The following is a 23,668-nucleotide window of genomic DNA, read 5'->3' as shown; positions in this document are numbered from 1 at the left end:
ACGACCATGTATATTCCATATAATTCCTTTATAATTCCTCTGCGAGTACTAGCAAAGTACACTTTTTTAGCGATAATTTATTTTTCAAACACATGAATTGATCTGTTTTCATTTTACAGAAAGAATTTGATCGCTACACCCAAAATATGAGAAAAAATTGATAGGTCACCAGGCTCGTTTAGGAGAAAATGACAATTTACTTCTCTCGATCGCGGACTAAGCCGCATAGAAAAAGCCGCCATTTTGTTGATGTGCTCGCGCGCGCGCGCTAATTACGCGTAAAATTCTGCGCAGTAAGGATGCGCAATGCAAAACAGGGCAATGACCTTAATAAAGGCCACAAACATAAAAAATAGACATTAAATTTACCGTATTTTCTCAATTAAATGCTGGGCCCTGAATAAACGCCAGGTCTCCTAAATGAAGTTGTAAATAAACCCCTCAAGCATTTATTTGGGGTGTAGAATGCTTTAGGAAAAGTGGCAAAATATATGGCTGTAAAAATTAAAGAACGAAAACCCTTGGTTATAAACTTCCGGCTTGAATAAGCTGCAGGATTCGAACAAATGCCAGCTCCATCAGGCCAAGTTTGAAATAAACGCCGGGGGAGTTTTATTGAGAAAATACGGTAATCTTATTAGTGGTTTACGTCATCATTATGAAATTTCTGGCTGTAAATCACAGAGGTCTCTCTGCTGTATTTGCAGGCTAGACAGACACTGGCTGGAAGCAATTGAGAATAAACATATAGTGCTCTCTCTGTGGTTAGCTGATTAAAGGTTTAAACTTTTCAACAAAATGAATTTTTGTTTTGGCTGATTAATGTTTTGGCTCTTGTCTGAACTCTTTAAAATGGATTAAGTTTTGCCTAGCCTGAAAAAACTCACCTTCCATCATTATCAGTGTTCTCTTTATTATTCACTGAGCATCATCACCAACTAATTAATGCAGGTTCCAATACTTTCTGCTCAGAGAGACCTTTCAGGACAGCTTTAGAAACCTGCAGAAAGAAAAGAAGTTATTTGACTACTTAAAATTGGTTAAAAAAGGTGGTAAAAAACGTATAAAACTGAATTTTCGGTAACTCTCTGTTACCTTCATCAGAGTTAAATTGGTTCAGTTTTTGCATATTAATTAAGTTTTTATACACCGCCGGTCTTTAGGGATGTTCTCAATGTTAAATAAACTTGTGGAAATGCACATGCTCATTCACACAGTTAATGTCCTGGATAGAATGTAGTGCTTCTAGGAATAGGCGTTTCTTTTTTCTTTTTTGCTATTTTTTGTGCATTTCCCACAGGTTTGGGGGGGGGGGAGTCACAAACACCCAAAACTTTAAAGCAATGTATGAAGCTAAATTGGATTTTCCAGAGGAGTGGGGGATCATAGGGCAAATCCCTTCCATGGTGGGGGGGTTATGGATATTTTCTGGAACCACACAATTGCAAGTTCTGTTGTAAGTGAATTGGAATTGCAACCAAGTGATTTAGAAAGCTGCTCACAATTAACATTATGCCAACTCTCCTAGATAATTTATCCAGGAGTCTCCCAGATACAGACTGAATCTCCCATGGCCAGTCTCCTGTATGGGTCACTAAATCTCCAAGATTCAAACATGTTCAAATGAAAGTGCTTGAAATAAGAGTTTCCATGCTTATTTTGGCAGCTGATATCTGGGGGAATTTTTAAGATATTTGGCATGTGTTTATGGAAAGATTGGCATAAATGCACTTCAAGAGGCCCTGTTAGGGTAAATTCCGACAGGCGACAGGGCTCTGAAATGCAAACATCACAAAAGGGGAGCAATACCTAAAGATACTTCTTGGTAAGGGGGGCTATAACTAAATATTTCCTTTGATAAATCACATATTTCAGACTTCCTTAACCACCTGGTATTTATTACACTTTCCTTAATTTCATTGGTCACTTTGTGCTACAAACTTTCCATGCATGCTTTCATGCATGCATGTGCAACCTGCCACAACATGATACAAAGCGTCACAGCTATTCAGTCTGAAAAATCGACCCCCTCATCTGTCTCCCCCCTCCCACCTTCCTTGAAGCAAATCTGGTTCCACATCACTGGATATGTTTTTTTTTTCTTCTGGTGGGAACACAACAATACCGATCACATTCGGCGCCCTTCGGGTGTGCAGTGCTATAAGGGCCATTCCATTTTATATCCACACCCCCCTCCTGTTGACGAGGTAGGTCAAAATTTACCCCCTAAGAAAAAAAAGATCAAAGTGCCGACATGATGCCCCCCTCAGAAAAACCGGATTTTTTCTTAACCCCATCAGAAAAAAGACCACTTTTTGCTCATTTCTTACTTACCCCCTCAGAAAGAATCAAAGGTGCCGAAATATTTTAGACCTCTTCAGAAAAATTCGTCAACGGGGGAGGGGGGGGGTGAATTTTTTTGGAATGGCCCTAAAAGCACATGCGATTACAGAGAATATTGATGTTATTGATCACAAAACGGGTAACATTGAAACAAGCAAAGGAAAGGAGAAACATTATGACGGACATTGAAACAGTATAACATATTGTTAACTTTTACATTCACCGTACAAGTTATTTATAAGCTTAAGCTTACTGATCTGATCGACAGATGTTATGTGCTGCAAGAGAGCGAGCAAGTAACAGGGGCACCCAACGGAATATTTCGTTAAAATATCTGTTCGGAAGACGATTTGAGATCTAGAATTGTCGGAACATTCATTGTAAATTTTTTTGCTTGCCTGCCTTTCCTAGGACTTTCGAATATCTAAAAAATGGTATAATTATTCATTTTTAACGGATTTTTACTCTAAAAAGGTCACCTAGAATTTTCGGGAGCCCTTCTCTGGCTGGAATTTTTTCGAAAAGGTAAGTTTTGATCCCTATAACTTTCGGATCACTAGACTTTCAGCTAGGAAATCCGAACAGATAAAAAAATTTTAGGGGATAAAAATATGCCTATATCTACCGTTTAAATACTAAAATACGTTCAACGGTGCTATCTTTAAGTGGTTTTGAACTATATTCTCGATGGGTGCCCCTGAAGTAAGCTTGAACTTTAATACAGCATGTATTACGTGTAAGTGTAATCAAATTCCTCACCAAATTCGCTTTGTGTGGTGAACGTCTTGCCTTTGTACAAATGCAATCAATTTCTGTCGACTCGTGTCAGTAAAATCTATTCAACTCTCCCAAACGGCTGTTCTTCTTCTGGCTTGTGGACAGTACAACACTGAGAGATGGCAAAGAATGAAAGGATCGATTTCAGCGGCCGAGACAATCTGGGAACTACTATACAGTACTATTGCGTGACATGTAACTAGAACGTAAACTATCGCAGCACTTTGGTTTCCAGAGCCGGCGTGTGTAAAAAATTCAGAATCTGGGCGCTTTCCTGATTGGTTCAAGAGAAACATCCCAGAGAAAGAGTGGAGCGCTGATTGGCTGTAATTAGTAAGTATGACTTCCGGCAGCACACATTGCTTTCAAACCTAATTCAAAATGGATTTTATAATGGAGACTTGAAGAAGTAATGAGAATTCTGATATTGAACAGTGGCGGAGTTCAAAGCTGGGTTAAGGGTCATGATGACTGTAAGGGAAGCTTAATTTAATCACAACGAGACCAGAAAACAACAGATATGATCAGGTTCTACTGTAGTTTATTATTATAAAAAAATATAAATATAATATTTTTGTCCTGTATAAGTTGGACATACACTCTGATTGGGGGCTACGTGCTATGAACCGTTATAAACTTGAAAACTTAGTCTTATTCTGCATGCTGAAAAAAACCTATTAAAGATTTGGAATGTACAATACTTGTTATAGCAATATTTATAATGTTTACAAAATTGTTTTTACAGCTAATAGCTCTCCGCGTCACACACTCTTAGCTACTCTTTTCAATTGGTGACGCAATCTATCACTACCCCGTGTGGTAGTCTCTTCCGCAGCCCTTATTTGGCTCGTCACGTTGAAGAAGCGTTACGTGACTACTTAAAGAAGCTACTCAGCACGGAGAATGTTTTAATTATTCGTTATTCCTGATCATGTTTACCTCTATTTATAACATCTTGAATTGATATCATAATCACTGGAGTAAAAAGCCAAATAAGTGAAAATCCTAAACGCTCTGAAAACAATCAGCTACAATGCAATTATTATTTGCCAGAAAATAGCACTTTCTCACGAGGTGAATTTTCCCCTCGATCTATGAATACCGGTATTATGATTAGTATACAGGAAATAACTGTTCCTTGTCTTATTTCACAAAACACGCCAAACAATAATAAATTCAACATGATTTGATATAAAAAATACGTTGTAGAAACAGAGAAGTTCTGGATACAAGATTTGTTTCCACCTTTGCAAGTAATTCATTGAATTGGACAGAGAAGTTTCTAATGATACATCACACTCGTTTTGTGAAAAATGTACCGGCCAGCTACTTTTCACTTTTAACGTTCGACAATGTTCTCTTTCACATTTTGCCAGTTACTTTAGCACATATATTTTTTTCGCTTTCTAATCTGAAACAAAAATGCGACCATCTGGTGTTGTAGCTATGTATCTTGGATCTTGTAGTCCAGTTACAGTTTTGCCAGTAAAACAACCTTCCACTGTAAACTGTTGAATGCGACCATTGCCTCTGTCACATACAAGAAGATTCTGACGATTGCCATATTTCTCAACACACAAACCCCAAGGACAGAACAACTGTCCGTCAGCCTCGCCTGCTTCTCCAATCTTGTACAAAAACTTCCCTGAACTTTCAAAGACTTTCACACAATGGTTCCAGGTAATATAATCAGATACAATGAACATGTTTTTGTGATAAATGCATCCAGTGGGATGGTTGAGCTTTCCTGTGCCGCTATCTCCAAATTTAAACACAGGTTTACCATCCTTTGTTAACACCTGGATTCTTTTGTTGTTCCAGTCGGCTATAACAACGTGTCCTTCACCATCCATACAAACGCTTAATGGATTCTTAAACTCGCCCTCTCCTGTCCCTTTCTTTCCAAAGCTTTTCACAAAGTTCCCTGTCTGTACATTGAATTGTTGAATGCGGTGATTCCCGTCATCTGCCACCAGAATCTCGTCATCATTCAGGTATGTGACGCCAGCTGGTTCGTTAAACTGTCCAGGATTCTCTCCATAGCAGCCAAGTTTTCGCACAAACTTTCCTTCCTTGTCAAATATTAGGACACAGTGTCCTCCACGGTCAGCTACAGCGATCAGCCCTTTACTGTTAACAGCAATCCCACGTGGCTCTTGAGGAATTTCTCCTTTTAAATCTAACTCGCCCACAACATCAAGCCGTCGTTCCTTCACCTGGACAGTGAAAGGACTGTTAGCAAGTTTGTCGCCATTTATCTTTACTGTGATGTTGTAGGTGCCTGGTACTTTTGGTATAAATTTCACCTGGAAATTTCCATCTTCTTTTTCACAAACAATCAAACTTTCCACTTTTTCAGCGGGTTCAACGAGCACTTCAACGTGAAATTTACGTTGAGCTTCACTCTTAAGTTCTTCAGATATTTTAGGACAGACCAAGAACTCTGCTTCTAAACCAGCTTGGAAATTTTCAGTCAGTCCTTCTACTGTGGATCGATGTACATCTGTTTCGCTGGTTGCCATGAAACCCAGGCTTAAACTCTCAGGTGCAATAGTCGAGACAAACTTCACAAATGAACTAACCGGAAGTGCTGGGACTGGGGTCTTGTTAAGATCTTCAAATCGCTGTTCCAAATTCTTGTTGCTTTGCATAATATCCAGGCTTGAGCTTCCTTGAACCAGGTTATCGGCAAACTCAACTGCTTGGTCAATTCGCTTGGTCGAGGACTGTACTTGCGCCTTGGCGCCGTCTAATTTCTCCGTTCTCGATCCGCGTGTATTCTTGAGGGCGGTAATGGCCTCCTGCTCGAGTTCTCGAATCGTAGCGATCATTTGTTCGGCTGCTTGGGAAACTTCACGTATAGCGGTGTTGACATTATCTTCCAGCTTGGATGCTGTTTCTTCAAGTTGACGCATCACATCACTGTAAACTTTTCTCTTTTCTTTCATCAACTCGACGCCCGCCATGATCTTGGCTTTCTCGCCATCAGCTGCTTTTTCAAGCGGATCAATGTTATGATTCTTGTGATTCGTGACAATACAAATTTGACAAACACAAGTTTGACATTCAAGGCAGAAAAATCTGGTTACCTCTCTCTCGTGGTACTTCTGAGAGCAAAAGGACTTTCGCTTTAACAAGGCCTCGTAGTCTTGGGCTTGAAACTGTTTAACTGGCGTGACTTTGTGTCCTTCAAACGCCGCGGCAGCAGCTTGGAACACTTCATGTGCGTTAACGCAGTCAGGGCACAACAATTTTTCGCAATCAAAGCAATAGCTGATCTCAGCGCTCTTTTTCTTACAAGTACCGCAACTGATCTCACTTCCATCGCCAATTTGTCGAACAGCGAGAAGACTCAACAAACTGTTGTGCAGAAAACTGGTCGGCAAATTATCAAAACGATTTCCTTCAGGGATGCCAATCTCTTCTTGGCAGTCAGGGCAACGATATTTGCCTTGTCTTTGGCTGGTTAATGCGTGTTTCTTCAAGCACTCAAGGCAGAAGGTATGAAGACAAGTTATTGTCTTGGGTTTGGTGTAAGTATCCAAACAGATCGAACAAGTAACTTGTTTTTTGAGGTTTTTCAAGAGAGACTCCATCGTAAACTACAGATTGCGAAACGACAGTGAAATCGAACACACCCGTCTATTGTGTTTGTGATTCCGAGAAACTTTATCCCGAATAAAAATAATCTTCTTTTCATTCTATTTTCAGCAGCCAAACTGGCAGACCGAACCCTCTGACCTCGCGTCGGAGCGGAAGTTGTGAAGTGACGAACATTTGGTGCTGTATCGGGTGCTAGTGTATGCCAGAGTTAATAGAGCCAGGTGGTAGGTTGTATGGATAAAAAAAATTCTGATACTCAGTTGATGGAATTAGAAATTTTGCACACACAATTCAATGGAAATATGGTCACGGTTTCAATTTCTACTATTTTTTACCAGGGGATCCCGGAAACTTTACAGTCTTGTGGATGCCTTGCGTGATAAGCCAAGTCACGCTATGAAAGGTTTCAATTGTGGTCACGGGTGGTATAACCGGTAGAGTACAAATAACGCGCGATAAAGAGAAAAAATTGCCCAGTTTTTTTTAGTTTTCCTTTTGTCTTGATCGTGCTAGAGCAGCAAGCACGGTTCCATCTAATTTTAGGATTTCGGAAAAGAAAAATGTTGGATAATTAATCTCTTATTAGATATAAGTACAGCTGCATATTTTTACTACTCGTCAGTTGTTTTCGATACACCCCACTGAATGCTGCGGAAAGATATAAGAAATAGTTTCTTTCTATGTCTACAGAATGGAGAGCCTCTGTCTCTCCTTTTTTCTCGTCCAAATCCTATTAAGTAGTACCAAACCAGCTGAGCAACCCGGCCAGAATCACTGAGGGTGACTCTCTCAACACCACCACCAGCGGGATTGGTCATCCTAGGGTCATCCCTAGCTAATGTACACTACTTACCCCACCCCTCTGTAAAACAAGGATTGGGGACCGAACACGTTCACCCATATTGTTTTTCAGGATTGGAGTCGGGAGTGTGTGTTTGTGGGGTGGGGAGGGTGGGGGAGATGAACACGGCGTATTAAGGCCATATACCAGAAATCGAAACGCCCCTTCCTTTCCACACGATTGCAGGGTTACTCAAGAAAGTTTTATACGGCGAGGCTCCGCCCCGAGGTCCAAACAGTTACCCTTCTTTACACCATATTTGACAGAAAAGGTAACCCTTTCAAACACCTTCCATCTTCAGAAGACTATTTCCACGTCATTATAAACTATCATCCCGGCTACGTGCAATTTTTGACTTGAAAACGTCCACAGGCCAAGTTACTGAGAGTGATTACATTTGGCGCCTTTGGGTGCTGACTGAAACCTTATGCGCGTGTGAAATATCAGTAGGTTTGACCAGGTACAACAAATAAGAATATCGATGTTATAAATTATGTTTACGAGCTACACAATCTGAAAAAGGAACGTAGTAACAGCAATAACTTACTATTGAATGGTGTTAGTAACTTTGTATTGAGACAAAAATGCATACTAGTAAAAGTGAATTTTGTTTTATTTTATTTTTAAAAGTGAAAATTTTTTATTGAATTTTTGTTTTGAGAACAGCGACGTGTTGGCTTTTTGGCTGTTTCGGGATCTGTCTTGTTGTTCGCAGTGGGTGTGGAATGCTGACATAGAACGTGAAAGTGTGAGGGATATTTAGATTTACATGGTGTAATAATGTTAAATGAAATGCCAAATCAAACTCCACATGACTTTAAGTCTTACAGCAAGGTGCCCAATGTGTGACCACTTTTAATTTATTCACATTCTTCGTGCAGATTTAATCCAATCAGAAGTCAACTGCAAGCTATCCACGGCTTTTGATTGGATTAAATCTGCACGAAAGAATGTGAATAAATTAAAAGTGGTCACACATTCGGGCACCTTGCTGTAAAGACTGCCCCTTAATTGAAAGATTCTTTTTAATTTTTTTCTCTCTTAACAAAGTCCACTACAGTACTCCACTGATACACCCTTCAAGAAGAAACGAGTTTAAATTAAGGACAAGGAAGCAGTCACATCATCTCCACACTCAACAATTGCTTCTGTTACTAACTCAACATCAGACTGTTCAGTTTTATCTTTGTTTTCGTCTTGTTTTGTTCTTTCTCTTCCTTGTGATCTTTTTCTTCTGTTGTCTGTTTGGTGCTTTACGGCACCAATTTTTCTTGAGGTGTAATGTGACATTACTGCGTTGGTTATATCTGCGTCCACAATATGGACAGGAGAAAGGTTTTTCTCCTGAGTGGATAAGCTGGTGACGTTTCAGGTTTGATGTTGATGAAAAACCTTTGTTGCAAGTTGGGCATCTACACGGAAATGAATCAATGGAAAAATAATATTGTAATTACCACAATAAAATAGGACTCCCTTCCTGAAAAAAGGTAAGCCTCACAAATCTCAGAACCAAAAACCCTTGCAGTTTTCCAAAACCTTCTCCAAAAAATAATAGGGAAGGTCTCGAGAAGATTTTGAGTCGGAAGGCACCGCCCCTAGGACCAAACCCTAACCCCCTTTATCTACCACTGTTGACAGCAGGAAAGCTGATACTTCATAGGCCTTCAATTGACTATAATGGTAGCTCTTTTACTTACCTACAGAAAAGATTCTGCACTTTTCACTTGTGATAAAAAACAGCTTTTAACCCTTTTGCGCATTTAAGGCGCTATTTTGAGGCGTGGTCATTGAACCACTTGTGACATCATCAATTTGCACCTCAGTGGATTTTTGAGATAAGCAGCAGATACAGCTAGGATTGATCTTTCCACAGCACTGTTCATTTTGTATATCGGTTGCATTCTGACAGAGCTAATCCAATTATAACACGATCCGTTTTTGGTGCAAAATCGGTGCTTAAACAGGCCAATACACCTGTAATTGATCAAGGTCCCCTTTTCGGGGGCTTTCCAATGATTATGTCGAAACTTTTTCGGCCAGAAGAAAGGATGCGAAAAGTAGAAAGGAACGAAAATAAGAAAGCCGAATAAACGGAAGGTAAAGGAGCAAAAAAAATAAAAATCGGAACGGTTCCGCAAAAAAAACAAGTCCAAATTTTGGCTTATGCGCGTGCACCAAAGTGAAATATTGTACATTTTTACATGGAATCTTTATGAAAATGTTGCTGCAGTGTGAAAAAATGCTTTTCTAGCAAAGTTTAGGGAAATTCAGGATCATAGCACCAAAAGTTCAGTTTAACGATTAAAAAAACATGTTCTTTGAGAAAATTCAGGAGTGAAAGGGTTAATAGCTATACAACAGTTTTCCCTACCCTTTCCTATACTCCAGCTAATAAAATCCCCATCCCAGGGTCGTAACCAGGTATATGGGATCAGGGGTCATAGCCTTGGGATCGGGATCATGGACCCGGGAACCCGGGTCACAAGTCAAAACATGTCATGGGATTCGAATCGGCCAATCAAGTAGGATCAGAAGGGAATCAGGGAACAAAAGTTGCCACATTTTAGGGATCAGGAATCAAAATTTAGAGCTAAAATTTGGGATCAGCGATGAAAAAATATACCTGGTTACGACCCTACCATCCATTAATACATGGTGCCATCCTGACTTCTCAAACCCTTTTTTCTTTGAAACTCTCAATAACTTGAATCAAAAGTTGTTTCCCTTCCTTCAGTCAAGCACTGTAAATTTAGCCCTGATTTCTCAACTACTCAAATTTTTTAACCAATTTTTGTTTTCTTTGGAGGTCACTAACCATTAGGCCTTGTGCCTCCCTCCCCCCCCCCCCACTTTTTGCTAGTGCCTCCCCATAAAGTCCCCTCCCACTATTCATTAGACCACTGCACCTCCGACAGAAAAGTAAAATAAAGTACAAAAAAAAAAACAGCTATACTTACGTGGTAGGTTTTTCATCAGTATGAATTGCATAGTGATTCTTTAAAGTCCGCTTATAGCGGAAACTCATCCCACACATGTCACAGGAGAATGGCTTTTCTCCAGTGTGAATTAACATGTGAACCCTGAGTGAATTTTTAGCTGTAAAAGCTCTGTTGCACTGCTTACAACTGTAAATGTACTGTGTTTGTTCTGTGTGTGTTCGGATGTGTTTTATTAAATCTGTCTGAGTGGCAAATTCCTTTGGACACTCTTTACACTTGTATGGTTTGTTGCCAGAGTGAATTCTCTGCCAGTGTCTTCTAAGTGTTGATTTTAAACGGCACTTCAGATCACAGTGGTCACATTGATAAGGCTTTTCATCTATGTAAGAAAAAAACAAAATTTCCACATAACTTTGAAAGTTTACTTTTTATTGTCTCTGGTTGTTTACAGCATCCAGGGGTACCCCCTATAATAGCCAATATGGGGAGGGGGGGGCTCCGCCTGAAAGGGGTACCTTTTTCATGCTTTAGGCATATAAAAAAAAAAAAAAAAAAAATAAAAAAAAAAAAAAAAAACATAAAATAAAAAAAAAAAAAAAAAAAAAACTATATAAATAACACCCTCTTGAGGTGTTAAGTTTGTATCAGGCGTCCCTCTCTAATAAACGCCCCATGTCTAATAGATGCCCCCCCTGAGAATCTGTTTTCTATCATATTCTGTTATCATCTACATGCCTTATTTGTTTTGTTGACACTGTTACAGTCACATTGAAAAAAAAAACCCACCTCATATCTATTTTTAAAACACCCCTGCCTGTCCCTTAAATTTGAGTGTTGTCGGCGTTAGGTAAAACTAGTTAATTATTATCAGTCGATAATAAAATCTGCGATCTGTTAAATCAGGCTCCACAGGCTCGGATTTCATATTCTCATGCTCACTGTTAGGTCAAATCTTGTACCCTCCCTCCCTACCGTGGGGGTCAATTTATCCTGTCAATAAATTTTGTTTCATTTCTGGCCCAAACGTTGTCAGCGTCTTTCCTCTCATGTAAGCTTTGAGCATTGTGTAAATAATTTAATACATGTAGATGCCCAGGTGTTTATTAGATCATTTATGGTAGTAGACTTTACAGGGGGAAGCTTCAAGTACATAATTATGAATGCAGCGATCACAGTACTGTACTGCACTTACCTGTATATGGGTTGCTAAGGGCCTTCTTAAACTGTTATGATGAGAACATTCTCTTCCACACTTTGAACAGCGGCACCTTACTTTAGTGCCCAAGTGTTTACACATATGTCAATCAAGGTTAGCTCTTGAATGCAAACTAAGGTAGCTTTGCAAAAATCACATTCAAAAGGCTAATTTTACCTGTATGGCATTCATGGTGAGCAAAGCTATCACGCCGCCAGAAGACTTTGTTGCAAAGCTCACATTTGTAGGGCTTCTTTGAATGGAGCCGAACATGATTCTTTACTGTGTTTGGATGGCGAAATGATTTCCCACAAGTGGAACAATGAAAAGGTCGAACGCCAGTATGTGACTCAGCATGTTTCTGGAAAAAAAAAAACCCGTATAATAATTACTAGTAAGGGACGGACTATAATTTTTTGGGGGGGGGGGGGGGGGTGGGGATGAAAAATATTGAAAAAAATTGTTTGCAGGGCCTGGAGAGACAAAATAAAGTGTTTGCAATTTAACGATATGTATAACAAAAATTAGTACGAATTTCGAAAAAAAAAATGTTTGCAGAGGTGCATAAACTAAATAAAAAGTTTGCAGAGGAAAATAATTTATTTTCATCCTCGCCCCCCCCCCCCCCCCCCCCCCCCTTCCAAGAAAATAATGGTCCATCCCTAAATGGCCACAGGTCAGGGCTGACATACCCCATGTGATAGGTAAAGCCTCCAGCCAAGTGGCACATACTTGCCGGAATTTATCCAGGCAGTTTCTGTAGCATTAAGCAGCTAGTAGTATTACTACCCCCATTGGATGGGATGCTAGTCCATCACAAAGTTACCCCCCAGCATTATTTTACTGGTACCCATTTATACAACTGGTGGAAAGAGGCACTGTCGCCCAAGAGCACCATTAGTCCACACGTGCACCTCCCTAAATTTTAAATTCTGCCATTCTGAACCTGAAAGTTTTGGTTTCAACCGGAGTGCTTACCCTACCAAAGTGCTATATACCTTACAAAGTGCTATTTAGCCTTACCAAAGTGCTATTAAGCCTTGCCACAGTGCTATTTAGGCTATCTGGAATGAATTGCACCCCTAACTAGTAGCCTCGCACTTGTGATGACCTTAGCCCAAAATTTATAGAAGATGAAAGCTTAAAGCTATCAATCAATATATTTGTTTTCTGAAATAAAAATAATAATTTCATATTTCTAGTGCGCAAATCATACATGTAAATATGCTCAAATGCGCATTACAAATTTAAAAAAATACTAAAAATTACATTAAAAAATTTTTAATTTTTTTAAATCCCTCTTAAAATTTTAAAAAAAAAAAAAAGGTAATAAAAATTTAAATATTTAACAAGTAAACAAAATAATATAAAACCAAAGTAAGTAAATATCAAGTAAAATAAAGCTATAATTCTAAAAAGGTGAGTCTAAAATATTGATTTACATGTAAATCTATTAATATTTCTCTCAAAATTACAATGTATGTACCTGTAATTGGCTGGGCCACATAAAACTCTTATCACAGTGTGGACACTTGTGTTGCTTTGTGTTATCACCCTTGCAGTGGTAAAGCTTGTGCCGCTTAATTTAAGCCAGAAGGTGAACGAAAGTTCCTAAGACACTTGTCACAACTGTTTTTCATTTTCTTTTTAGATTTGGAGCGAGTGACTGGTGGATTAGTTTCTGCATGGTGGTTGTAGATTTTGTTCATCACTGTTAACACCTTCATTTTCCCTCTCTGTTTTCTTTCTTCAAACGAGACTTCTTCATTTTGTTCAACAATGTTCATGCCTTCTTCTGTTTCACATTCATTCTCAGTTTCCTCCGATCTCTCATCTTCTTCTTCATTTTGTCCTTCTCTGTTTTGGAACTGTTTTTGTGTTTCTTCTAATTCTTCCTCTTGATCTTCATTATCTCCTTCTGCTTCTTCGACATTTGCATATCCACCTGATCAAACGAAAAATAAACATTTATTAAATAAATAAAAAAACAAGAAATATCTTTTGATCAAACAAAAACGTCAATCCTTCACATCACATTCAATGCAAAATTTCTGGCTAGAGACACCCTTGGCATGGGCAGAGAGAGATCTACGTATTCAAGTATATAAATAATCCATTAAACGGTCACCGGCGAAGCCATGAAAGTGCTCAACTTGCAGTGAAGGAGCCGGGGGAGAAAACCCGCTATACAGTTGCATTAAAATATCAGAAAACGGACTACTCAAATCTTAAGTGTATTGGATTTAATACAGCACTGTTTGGTAGGCCATCGAGACGATGGCCCACTCCTAAGTTAAACTCTGTTACACTGTACATAGCATCGTGAATTATGTCAACGGTATGATCGCGTGATGGAAACACTAGCTTTCGATTAATTTCTTCCAGGGTTTTCTTGCTTATGTGGCCTATTTCTGACTTTGAGGGGTTAATCAGTCTACAGGTGGGTCTGTTCGCGAAGTTAGTTTGTGATCTTTAAGGGTAATTATATATATATATATATATATGTAGAGGTTAAATGAGTAGCTGCAGTAAAAAATTGCTGGGAGTTTCATGTAAATCCTGTGTTGAATTAGCATCCTGTCTAAGGGGGTGTAGAAATACTCCTAGTCACTTAATTTAACAGAAATTAGAGAAAGCACTGGCTTGGTAAGCCATCGCAGCCATACAAAGGTGTCTGTTGTCTAAGGAAACTTATATTAAATGTATTTTCACAGGCGAAGTTTCAAAATTGACACTTTTCACCATTATCATTTTAAACAACAAAATAAACACATACTATTGACAGCCAGTTGTAGAAAGAGATTCTCATCAACTGGAACAGTTAAAATTTCAACTTCTTGTTCAGCAACTGAAGCATTTTCGGGCTGAACCAGAGATTCTTCCTCTTTACCTGGTATAAACAGAATATTAGTTAACAGATTTTTAACACTATTCACTATTTACCTACTAGAAGATGGTTTTCCATATTAATAAAGTAATAAAGGCCTGACAAATGTAAAAATAGACATTAATCTAATAAGTGGTTTACATCATCAGTATTAATTTCTGGCTGTAAATCGCAGACGTCTCTCTCGTGAAACCCCAAACTAACCTGCGATCAGGCGTCATTTTTCTCACCTTTCCTCCGCGGCGAAAAAAGAAAGCCTGATCGCAGGTTAACCCCAAACCGGCAGGGAGCGAAGAGAGGTGGCTGTATTTGCAGGCTAGACAGACACTGGCTGGAACCAATTGTGAATAAACATATACCGTATATTTTACTCGAATAAGGCCATCCCAATAAAATGTTTCGTTTCCCATCGCCCGACCGACTTATTTTTTTCGAAAAGTAAAAAAAAAAAAAAATTCCAGATTCACTAGTTAAAGAAGCAAGTACTTCAATTTACAATCACACGATCTTGTTTTATTAACAACGATTGGTATATGATGTCTTTGTCTTTAATAAACATCGATACTACGTTATTTAAAGACTGTTTAGACATTTGATAAGGAATAACGAACGAAAAGACCACGTTTTCGAGTTGACTTTTTAATCAGGCTTTCTTACTTAGCAGCCCGGCCTTCTCTGGAACCCAACTGTTTTTTCTTTTCTTTTTTTTTTTTTTGCCCGACCGACCGACCCATCATCACAAAAGACGGGGCGATGGGAAATGAAACATTTTATTGGGATGGCCTAAGCAACGCGGCGCTTATTAAATTTTTCGCGCCTCAAGTGCGGCGCTTGTTCGAGGGCGGCGCTTATTTAAAATTTGGCCGCCAAGAAGAATTTAACTTATATTTTACAGTAATTGGAAATAGCATCTTTTGGTTGTCAGTATTCGTCTCTTGCTGAAGAGAGAGGTGGTGCTAAGTGTCCTTGCAAAGTTCGCAGCCTTCACAACATTTACAGAACTACGTATTGTAAGAACATTGGATAGAAAAACTAATGGGCGAGCGGTAAAACAATCACTTTGAGCTGCAAAGAATCGCTTTTGCTGGAAAGACATGTCAAAGTATGTTTTCGAGTTGTTTGTAGGACTTGTAGTGTTTTTTTTTAAGATACACGGAATTCATCAAATAAGCGCCGCATCAGGACTGCGGCGCTTATTCGGGGGCGGCGCTTATTAACTTTTTTGTCCCAAATTCGGTGCTTATTTGAGGGCGGTGCTTATTCGGGGGCGGCGCTTATTCGAGTAAATACGATAGTGCTCTCTCTGTTGTTAGCTATTAAAGGTTAAAACTTTTCAACAAAATGAATTTTTGTTTTGGCTGATTAATGTTTTGGCTCTTGTCTGAACGCTTTAAAATGGATTAAGTTTTGCCTAGCCTGAAAAAACTCACCTTCCATCATTATCAGTGTTCTCTTTATTATTCACTGAGCATCATCACCAACTAATTAATGCAGGTTCCAATACTTTCTGCTCAGAGAGACCTTTCAGGACAGCTTTAGAAACCTGCAGAAAGAAAAGAAGTTATTTGACTACTTAAAATCGGTTTAAAAAGGTGGTAAAAACGTATAAAACGGATTTTTCGGTAACTCTCTGTTACCTTCTGGATATTTTCTGGAACCACATAATTGCATGTTCCGTTGTAAGTGAATTGGAAACGCAACCAAGTGATTTAGAAAACAGCTCACTGCTCACAATTAACATTATGCCAGCTCTCCTAGATAATATAACCAGGAGTCTCCCAGATACAGACTGAATCTCCCATGGCCAGTCTCCTGTACGGGTCACTAAATCTCCAAGATTCAAACATGTTCAAATGAAAGTGCTTGAAATAAGAGTTTCCATGCTTGAGGGGCGGTAAGGGGGGGGGGGGTCATGCGCACAGTTCACGACTATTAAAAATGGCAAATCACGTTTCACGGAAAATAACATAGACGAGGAAGTCTTGTGCATTTAAGCCTCCATATCGAAGTGTTTTTAGTCTTGCAAGGACGATTTTGCAAAAATGGCTGACTACCTGTTCTTAAATATTTAGCAATCACGCAAATTGTGTCCAAAAGTAATCTTCCTTGCACGGCAGGTTGGTTTTTACGGAGAAAGTGCTGAATTCTAGTCAAATATTATGATTACACAACCTTATTTTTTGCTTTCACGTGTCACAACAAGTATGTCATTCACAGTTCACGGACAATATTATTTTATAATCACGGATCACGGAAAATAAAAACGTACAATCACGTTTCACGAGAAACCCCCTTACGGCCTCTCATGCTTATTTTGGCAGCTGATATCTGGGGGAATTTTTAAGATATTTGGCCTGTGTTTATGGAAGAATTGGCATAAATGCATTTCAAGAGGCCCGGTTCGGGTAATATAAATTCCAACGGGTGACAGGGCTCTGAAATGCAAACATCGCAAAAGGGGAGCAGTACCTAAAGATACTTGTAAGGGGGGACTATAACTAAATATTTCCTTTGATAAATCACATATTTCAGACTTCCTAAACCACCTGGTATTTATTACACTTTCCTTAATTTTACTGGTCACTTTGTGCTACAAACTTTCCATGCATGCATGCACCTGCAACCTGCCACAACATGGTACAAAGCGTCACAGGGTATTCAGTCTGAAAAATCGACCCCCTCATCTGTCTCCCCCCTTCCTTGAAGCAAATCTGGATCCACGTCACTGCATATATTTTTTTCTGGTGGGAACACAACAAGACCGATCACATTAGGCGCCCTTCAATGGATGTGCAGTGTTATAAAAGCACGTGCGATTCGAGAGAATATTGATGTTATTGATCACAAAATAGATCACATTGTAAAATATTGTTAGCTTTTACATTCACCGTACAAGCTATTTATAAGTAAGCTTACTGATAGATGTTATGTGCTGCAAGAGAGCGAGCAAGTAAGCTTGAACTTACAGCATGTATTACGTGTAAGTGTAATCAAATTCCTCACCAAATTCGCTTTGTGTGGTGAACATCTTGCCTTTGTACAAATGCAAACAGTTTCTGTCGACTCGTGTCGGTAAAATCTATTCAACTCTCCCAAACGGTTGTTCTTCTTCTGGCTTGTGGACAGTACACAGCTGAGAGAATCGCAAAGAATGAAAGGATCGATTCAGCGGCCGAGAGAATCTGGGAATTACTACAGTACTATTGCGTGACATGCAACGTTTATGTAACGCAAAGTATCGCATTCGCTGTTTTCACCGTTCCCATAATACATCTTGTTTACCCCCCAAAATTTTTGCATAAGCATTGTTTTCAATTTCTCTTGGGATTTACAGTGACGTGCAATCGTCCCCAGAGAAATTGAAAACAATGCTTATGCAAAAATTTTGGGGGGTTATTTAAATAAAACAAGATCAGATGTATTATGGGATCGTGAAAAAAGCGAATTGGTTGCTAAAAAAGGCATGTGTAAAAAGTTCAGAATCTGGACGCTTTTCTGATTGGTTGAAGAGCAATATCCCAAAGAAAGAGTGTTGCACTGATTGGCTGTGATTAGTAAGTATGACTTCCAGTAGAAGAATTTCAAAATGGCAGATTGTAGAAGTAAGGGGAATTCTGATGTTGAGCAGTGGCGGACCGTGAGGGGTGATTAATTTAATCACATCGAGACCACAAACAACAGACTTTTTCAGGTTCTACTATGGTTTATTATTATTATAAAAAATGTGATTATAATATTATTGTTTTGTATAAATTGAACATACACTCTGATTAGGCGGCTAAATGATATGAACCCCAGTATAAACTTGGAAACTTTGACTTATTCTGCATGCTGAAAAACCTCCTGAAGAATTGATAGCTACAATACTTGTTATAGCGATATTTATAATGTTTATAAAACTGTTATTTTACAGCAAATAGCTCTCCGCATCACACATTCTTTACAATTGGTGAAGTAACGCAAACTATCACTACACGGTCAAATATTTTCTTTCCCATACTTTATTTGGGTAGTCACGCGGCAAAAGTGTTGTGTGACGACCCAAGAAAGCTGCTGCAAGGAGAATTTTGCTATGTAACCACACGGATAGTTACTGAACTATTCATTATTGATCATGTTTATCGTCATATATAACTTCTCGAATTGCTAATCACTTGAGTAAAAGACCAATTACTAAGTCCTAAACGCTCTAAAAACAATCAGCTAAAATGCAATTATTATTTGCCCGAAAATAGCATTTTCTCACGAGGGAAATTCTCCCCTCGGTCTACAAATACCTGTATCATGGTAAGTATACAGGAAATAATTGTTCCTTGTCTTTTTTCACCAAACACGTTAAACAATAATCAATTCAGCATGATTTGATATAAAAAAACGTTGTAGAAACTGAGAAGTTTTCGAAACAAGATTTGTTTCCATCTTTGCAAGTAATTCATTGAATTGGACAGAGAAGTTTCTAATGATACATCACACCGGTTTTGTGAAAAAACATACCAGCTACTTTTCACTTTTAAAGTCCAGCAATGTTCTTTTTCGCATTTAGCCAGTTATTTTAGCACATATATTTTTTTCGTTTTTTTATCTGAAACCAAAATACGACCATCTGGTGTTGTAGCTATGTGAATTGGATTTTGTAGTCCAGTAACAGTTTTGCCAGTAAAACAACCTTCCACTGTAAACTGTTGAATGCGACCATTGTCTCTGTCACATACAAGAAGATTTTGACGATTGCCATATTTCTCAACACACAAACCCCAAGGATAGGACAACTGTCCGTCAGCCTTGCCTGCTTCTCCAATCTTGTACAAAAACTTCCCTGAACTGTCAAAGACTTTCAAACAATGGTTCCAGTTGTCAGATACAATGATCATGTTTTTGTGATAAATGCATCCAGTGGGTAGGTTAAGCTTCCCTGTGCCGCTATCTCCAAATTCAAACACAGGTTCACCATCCTTTGTTAAGACCTGGATTCTGTTGTTGTCAAAGTCGGCTACAACAACGTGTCCTTCACCATCCATACAAACGCTTTTTGGAAACTGAAACTCGCCCTCTCCTGACCCTTTCTTTCCAAAGCTTTTCACAAAGTTCCCTGTCTGTACATTGAATTGTTGAATGCAGTGATTACATTCATCTGCCACCAGAATCTCGTCATCATTCAGGTATGTGACGCCAGATGGAACGTTAAACTGTCCAGGATTCTTACCATAGCGGCCAAGTTCTCGCACAAACTTTCCTTCCTTGTCAAATATTAGGACACGGTGTCCTCCACGGTCAGCTACAGCGATCAGCCCTTTACTGTTAACAGCAATCCCAAAAGGCGTTTGAGGAATTTCTCCTTTTAAATCTAACTCGCCCACAACATCAAGCCGTCGTTCCTTCACCTGGACAGTGAAAGGACTGTTAGCAAGTTTGTCGCCATTTATCTTTACTGTGATGCTGTAGGTGCCGGGTACTTTTGGTAAAAATTTGACCTGGAAATTTCCATCTTCTTTTTCACAAACAATCAAACTGTCCACTTTGTCTGCGGGTTCAACAAGCACTTCAACGTGAAATTTACGTTGAGCTTCACTCGTCAGTTCCTCTTCAGATATTTTAGGACAGACCACAAACTCTGCTTCTACACCAGCCTGGAAATTTTCAGTCAGTCCTTCTACTGTAGACAGACGTAAATCGCTGGTTTCCATGAAACCCAGGCTTAAACTCTCAGGTGCAATAGTCGAGACAAACTTCACAAATGAACTAACCGGAACTGCTGGGACTGGGGTCTTGTTAAGATCTTCAAATCGCTGTTCCAAATTCTTGTTGCTTTGCATAATATCCAGGCTTGAGCTTCCTTGAACCAGGTTATCGGCAAACTCAACTGCTTGGTCAATTCGCTTGGTCGAGGACTGTACTTGTTCCTTGGCACCGTCTAATTTCTCCGTTCTCGATCCGCGTGTATTCTTGAGGGCGGTAATGGTCTCCTGCTCGAGTTCTCGAATCTTAGCGATCATTTGTTCGGCTGCTTCGGAAACTTCACGTATAGCGGTGTTGACATTATCTTCCAGCTTGGACGCTGTTTCTTCAAGTTGACGTATCACATCACTGTAAACTTTTCTCTTTTCTTTCAGCAACTCGACGCCCGCCATGATCTTGGCTTTCTCGCCATCAGCTGCTTCTTCAAGCGGGTCAACTTCGTGAGTCTTGTGTTTTGTGTTTATACAAACTTGACAAACACAAGTTTGACAATCAACACAGAAAAACTTCGTTACCTCTCTCTCGTGGTACTTCTGAGAGCAAAAGGACTTTCGCTTTAACAAGGCCTCGTAGTCTTGTGCTTGAAACTGTTTAACTGGCGTGACTTTGTGTCCTTCAAATGCCGCGGCAGCAGTTTGGAAAACTTCATGTGCATTAACGCAGTCAGGGCACAACAATTTTTCGCAATCAAAGCAGTAGCTGATCTCAGCGCTCTTTTTCTTGCAAGTACCGCAACTGATCTCACTTCCATCGCCAATTTGTCGAACAGCGAGAAGACTCAACAAACTGTTGTGCAGAAAACTGGTCGGCAAATTATCAAAACGATTTCCTTCAGGGATGCCAATCTCTTCCTGACAGTCAGGGCAACGATATTTTCCTTGTCTTTGGCTGGTTACTGCGTGTTTCTTCAAGCACTCAAGGCAGAAGGTATGAAGACAAGTTATTGTCTTGGGTTTGGTGTAAGTATCCAAACAGATCGAACAAGTAACTTGTTTTTTGAGGTTTTTCAGGAGAGACTCCATCGTAAATCTACAGATTGCGAAACGACAGCGAAATCGAACACACCCATCTATTGTGTTTTTGATTCCGAGAAACTTTATCCCGAATAAATATAATCTTCTTTACATTCTATTTTCAGCAGCCAAACTGGCAGACGGAACCCTCTGACCTCGCGTCTGAGCGGAAGTTGTGAAGTGACAAACATTTGGTGCTGTATCGGATGCTAGTGTATGCGAAGTGCCAGGTGGTAGGTTGTATGGATAAAAAAAATGCTGATACTCAGTTGATGGAATTAGAAATTTTGCAAACACAATTCAATGGAAATATGGTCACGGTTTCAATTTTTACTATTTTTTACCAGGGGATCCCGGAAACTTTACAGTCTTGTGGATGCCTTGCGTGATAAGCCAAGTCAATGAAAGGTTTCAATTGTGGTCACGGGTGGTGAAACCAGTAGAGTACAAGTAACGCGCGAAAAAGAGAAAAAATTGCCCAGTTTTTTAGTTTTCCTTTTGTCTTGATCGTGCTAGAGCAACAAGCACGGTTCCATCTAATTTTAGGATTTCGGAAAAGAAAAATGTTGGATAATTAATCTCTTATTAGATATAAGTACAGCTGCATATTTTTACTACTCGTCAGTTGTTTTCGATACACCCCACTGGATGCTGCGGAAAGATATAAGAAATAGTTCCTTCCTATGTCTAGACGATGGAGAGCCTCTGTCTCTCCTTTTTTCTCGTCCACATCCTATAAGTAGTACCAAACCAGCTGAGCAACCCGGCCAGAATCACTGAGGGTGACTCTCTCAACACCAGCGGGATTGGTCATCCTAGTCATCCCTAGCTAATGTACACTGCTTACCCCACCCCTGTGTAAAACAAGGATTGGGGACCGAACACGTTCACCATATTGTTTTTCAGGATTGGAGTCGGGAGTGTGTGTTTGTGGGGTGGGGAGGGTGGGGGAGATGAACACGGCGTATTAAGGTGGCCCGCGGCTAATTCCGGGAGCGAAGGTGCTATTTTTTAAATCGAATTTTGGGCATGGAAACCTTAATCGATTTCTCTGATTTTTGGTAGTCGAAAAAACAAATGTTTAAATTTAATAAAGCTTTAAAATTTGGAACAAACAAAAACAGTGAACACGAAATATAAGCACTTTTAAATTGACCTAGTTTTTAATAAAACGCGAATATTTTCTAAACGCGAAGACAGATTTTTTTCTTATTGCTGTCAATACGTTCACATTATCCAAGAATTCATGTGAGCAAGTTTCAACGAAATCGGCTGGGTAGAAATTGCTGCACAGTTGACTGTTAGATTTTAGCTTTAAAATATTTTGCTTGTGTATTTTTGCCAGTTGTTACAACAACGCTTGTGTAATGTTTTGATTGCATTGATTATTTGAAAGCTTAATACCAGCTAAAACAATGTTAAAAATTCTGAAAAGATCGGAAACTTCTAGCAAAAGTTATAAGCAAATAAAACAGAAGATGTTTACGGTGCGTAAAGTGCATTTTTTAAAATATTCATTGTTTTTCCAACTACAAAAAAATCTCGATGATTTGGTAAGTGCAGAATGCAATATGAAACAATTGAAAGTATGATATTTTATATATGTTCGTGTTTATTTGCTTTATTTTACTTTCGGAAAAACTGTTCACAGGCTACTTGTATTCTTTCCCAGGTGTTCCTTACGCTAATCTTTGCAAACGTAACACGACACTTTTGTTCGTTTGTAACAAAATACTTTTGTCTTCCTTGAAAATGCGATAACATGAAACTTTTGTTTTTTGTTTGTTTTACAGCGGCATCGATGACATTTGTTTAATTTAATTAAGTTACGGTTTAGACCTGCACGAAAGACGATTCTCAAAAACTAAAGAAACAAATCTAATCAAAAAACATCTTTTTCGACAGGTTTTTTAAAACGCAGTACAGCTAGGATATTTGTTTCCTGGTTATCAGGTGTTCACGCCGAAAATTCCGGTGCAAGTTTTTGCATACCTAATTACGAAAGCGCTGTGAAATTCTCAAAATCTAATTTAATTAATTTGCGGTTTTTACTTGGCGCCACGAAGTCTGCAGGAATCCTACCACAAACACGCAATACAAGCGATGTTCATGAGAGTTCCAGCAAAAAATGTAGACTAAACTGCGCATGCGTTTGGCGTAAAGAACGTTGCCCTAGAACGTCGAGTAGTACCACAAGGAGAGCAAAGGGTTTTCTGAAACAAATATATACGTTTGAGATCTTCATATGAAAGTAACGTAGATGTGCTCCAGGTTTTACCTAGGGGTACGGTCAGGTGCTCCCCACCCTCACCCCCTCCACAAGGAATAATTAAT

The 23,668-nt window shown here is 39.2% G+C and overlaps 5 protein-coding genes across 9 annotated transcripts in view; all 5 read right to left on the bottom strand.

Annotated features, from left to right (window-relative positions):
- Positions 1–17,716, bottom strand: part of LOC144631574 (uncharacterized) — a 44,020-nt gene extending 26,304 nt beyond the window's left edge. The window contains exon 1 of one of the 3 annotated variants that reach the window (XM_078490023.1): positions 17,589–17,716. The gene's annotated coding sequence lies outside the window, so the exon portion shown is untranslated. Of the gene's footprint in view, positions 1–2,052; positions 2,141–3,065; positions 3,202–17,588 lie in introns of those variants that run through there. The other 2 variants (XM_078490024.1, XM_078490025.1) reach the window with 2 other exon arrangements.
- LOC144631576 (uncharacterized) overlaps positions 1–23,668 on the bottom strand; it is a 54,605-nt gene that overhangs the window by 8,750 nt on the left and 22,187 nt on the right. For 2 of the 3 annotated variants that reach the window (XM_078490028.1, XM_078490030.1), the window contains exons 1-2: positions 3,103–3,241; positions 888–1,000 (exon numbers count right to left, since the gene is read on the bottom strand). The exons of the other annotated variant lie outside the window; for it this stretch is intronic. In XM_078490028.1, the coding sequence (XP_078346154.1) occupies positions 888–897 (10 nt within the window). In that variant the 5' untranslated portion in view covers positions 898–1,000; positions 3,103–3,241. Of the gene's footprint in view, positions 1–887; positions 1,001–3,102; positions 3,242–23,668 lie in introns of those variants that run through there. 3 annotated transcript variants of the gene reach the window in all.
- On the bottom strand, positions 3,645–6,874 carry LOC144631572 (E3 ubiquitin-protein ligase TRIM45-like). Its single transcript, XM_078490020.1, has one exon. The coding sequence runs from the start codon at positions 6,714–6,716 to the stop codon at positions 4,527–4,529; it is 2,190 nt and encodes a 729-aa protein (XP_078346146.1). The 5' UTR covers positions 6,717–6,874; the 3' UTR covers positions 3,645–4,526.
- LOC144631567 (E3 ubiquitin-protein ligase TRIM45-like) overlaps positions 18,330–23,668 on the bottom strand; it is a 42,358-nt gene continuing 37,019 nt past the window's right edge. Inside the window, exon 2 of the transcript XR_013566768.1 lies at positions 18,330–18,555. The gene's annotated coding sequence lies outside the window, so the exon portion shown is untranslated. The remainder of the gene's footprint in view (positions 18,556–23,668) is intronic.
- On the bottom strand, positions 18,766–21,358 carry LOC144631569 (E3 ubiquitin-protein ligase TRIM45-like). The gene has a single exon (XM_078490018.1). It carries the CDS (start codon positions 21,341–21,343, stop codon positions 19,133–19,135), a length of 2,211 nt encoding a protein of 736 aa, XP_078346144.1. The 5' UTR covers positions 21,344–21,358; the 3' UTR covers positions 18,766–19,132.

This window comes from Oculina patagonica, chromosome 12 (assembly GCF_052425735.1).
Source record: "Oculina patagonica isolate OP01 chromosome 12, crgOcupat, whole genome shotgun sequence".
NCBI lineage: Eukaryota > Metazoa > Cnidaria > Anthozoa > Scleractinia > Oculinidae > Oculina > Oculina patagonica.
The sequence above is the reverse complement of the archived record's forward strand: the minus strand, read 5'-3'. Positions and strand labels throughout refer to the sequence as shown.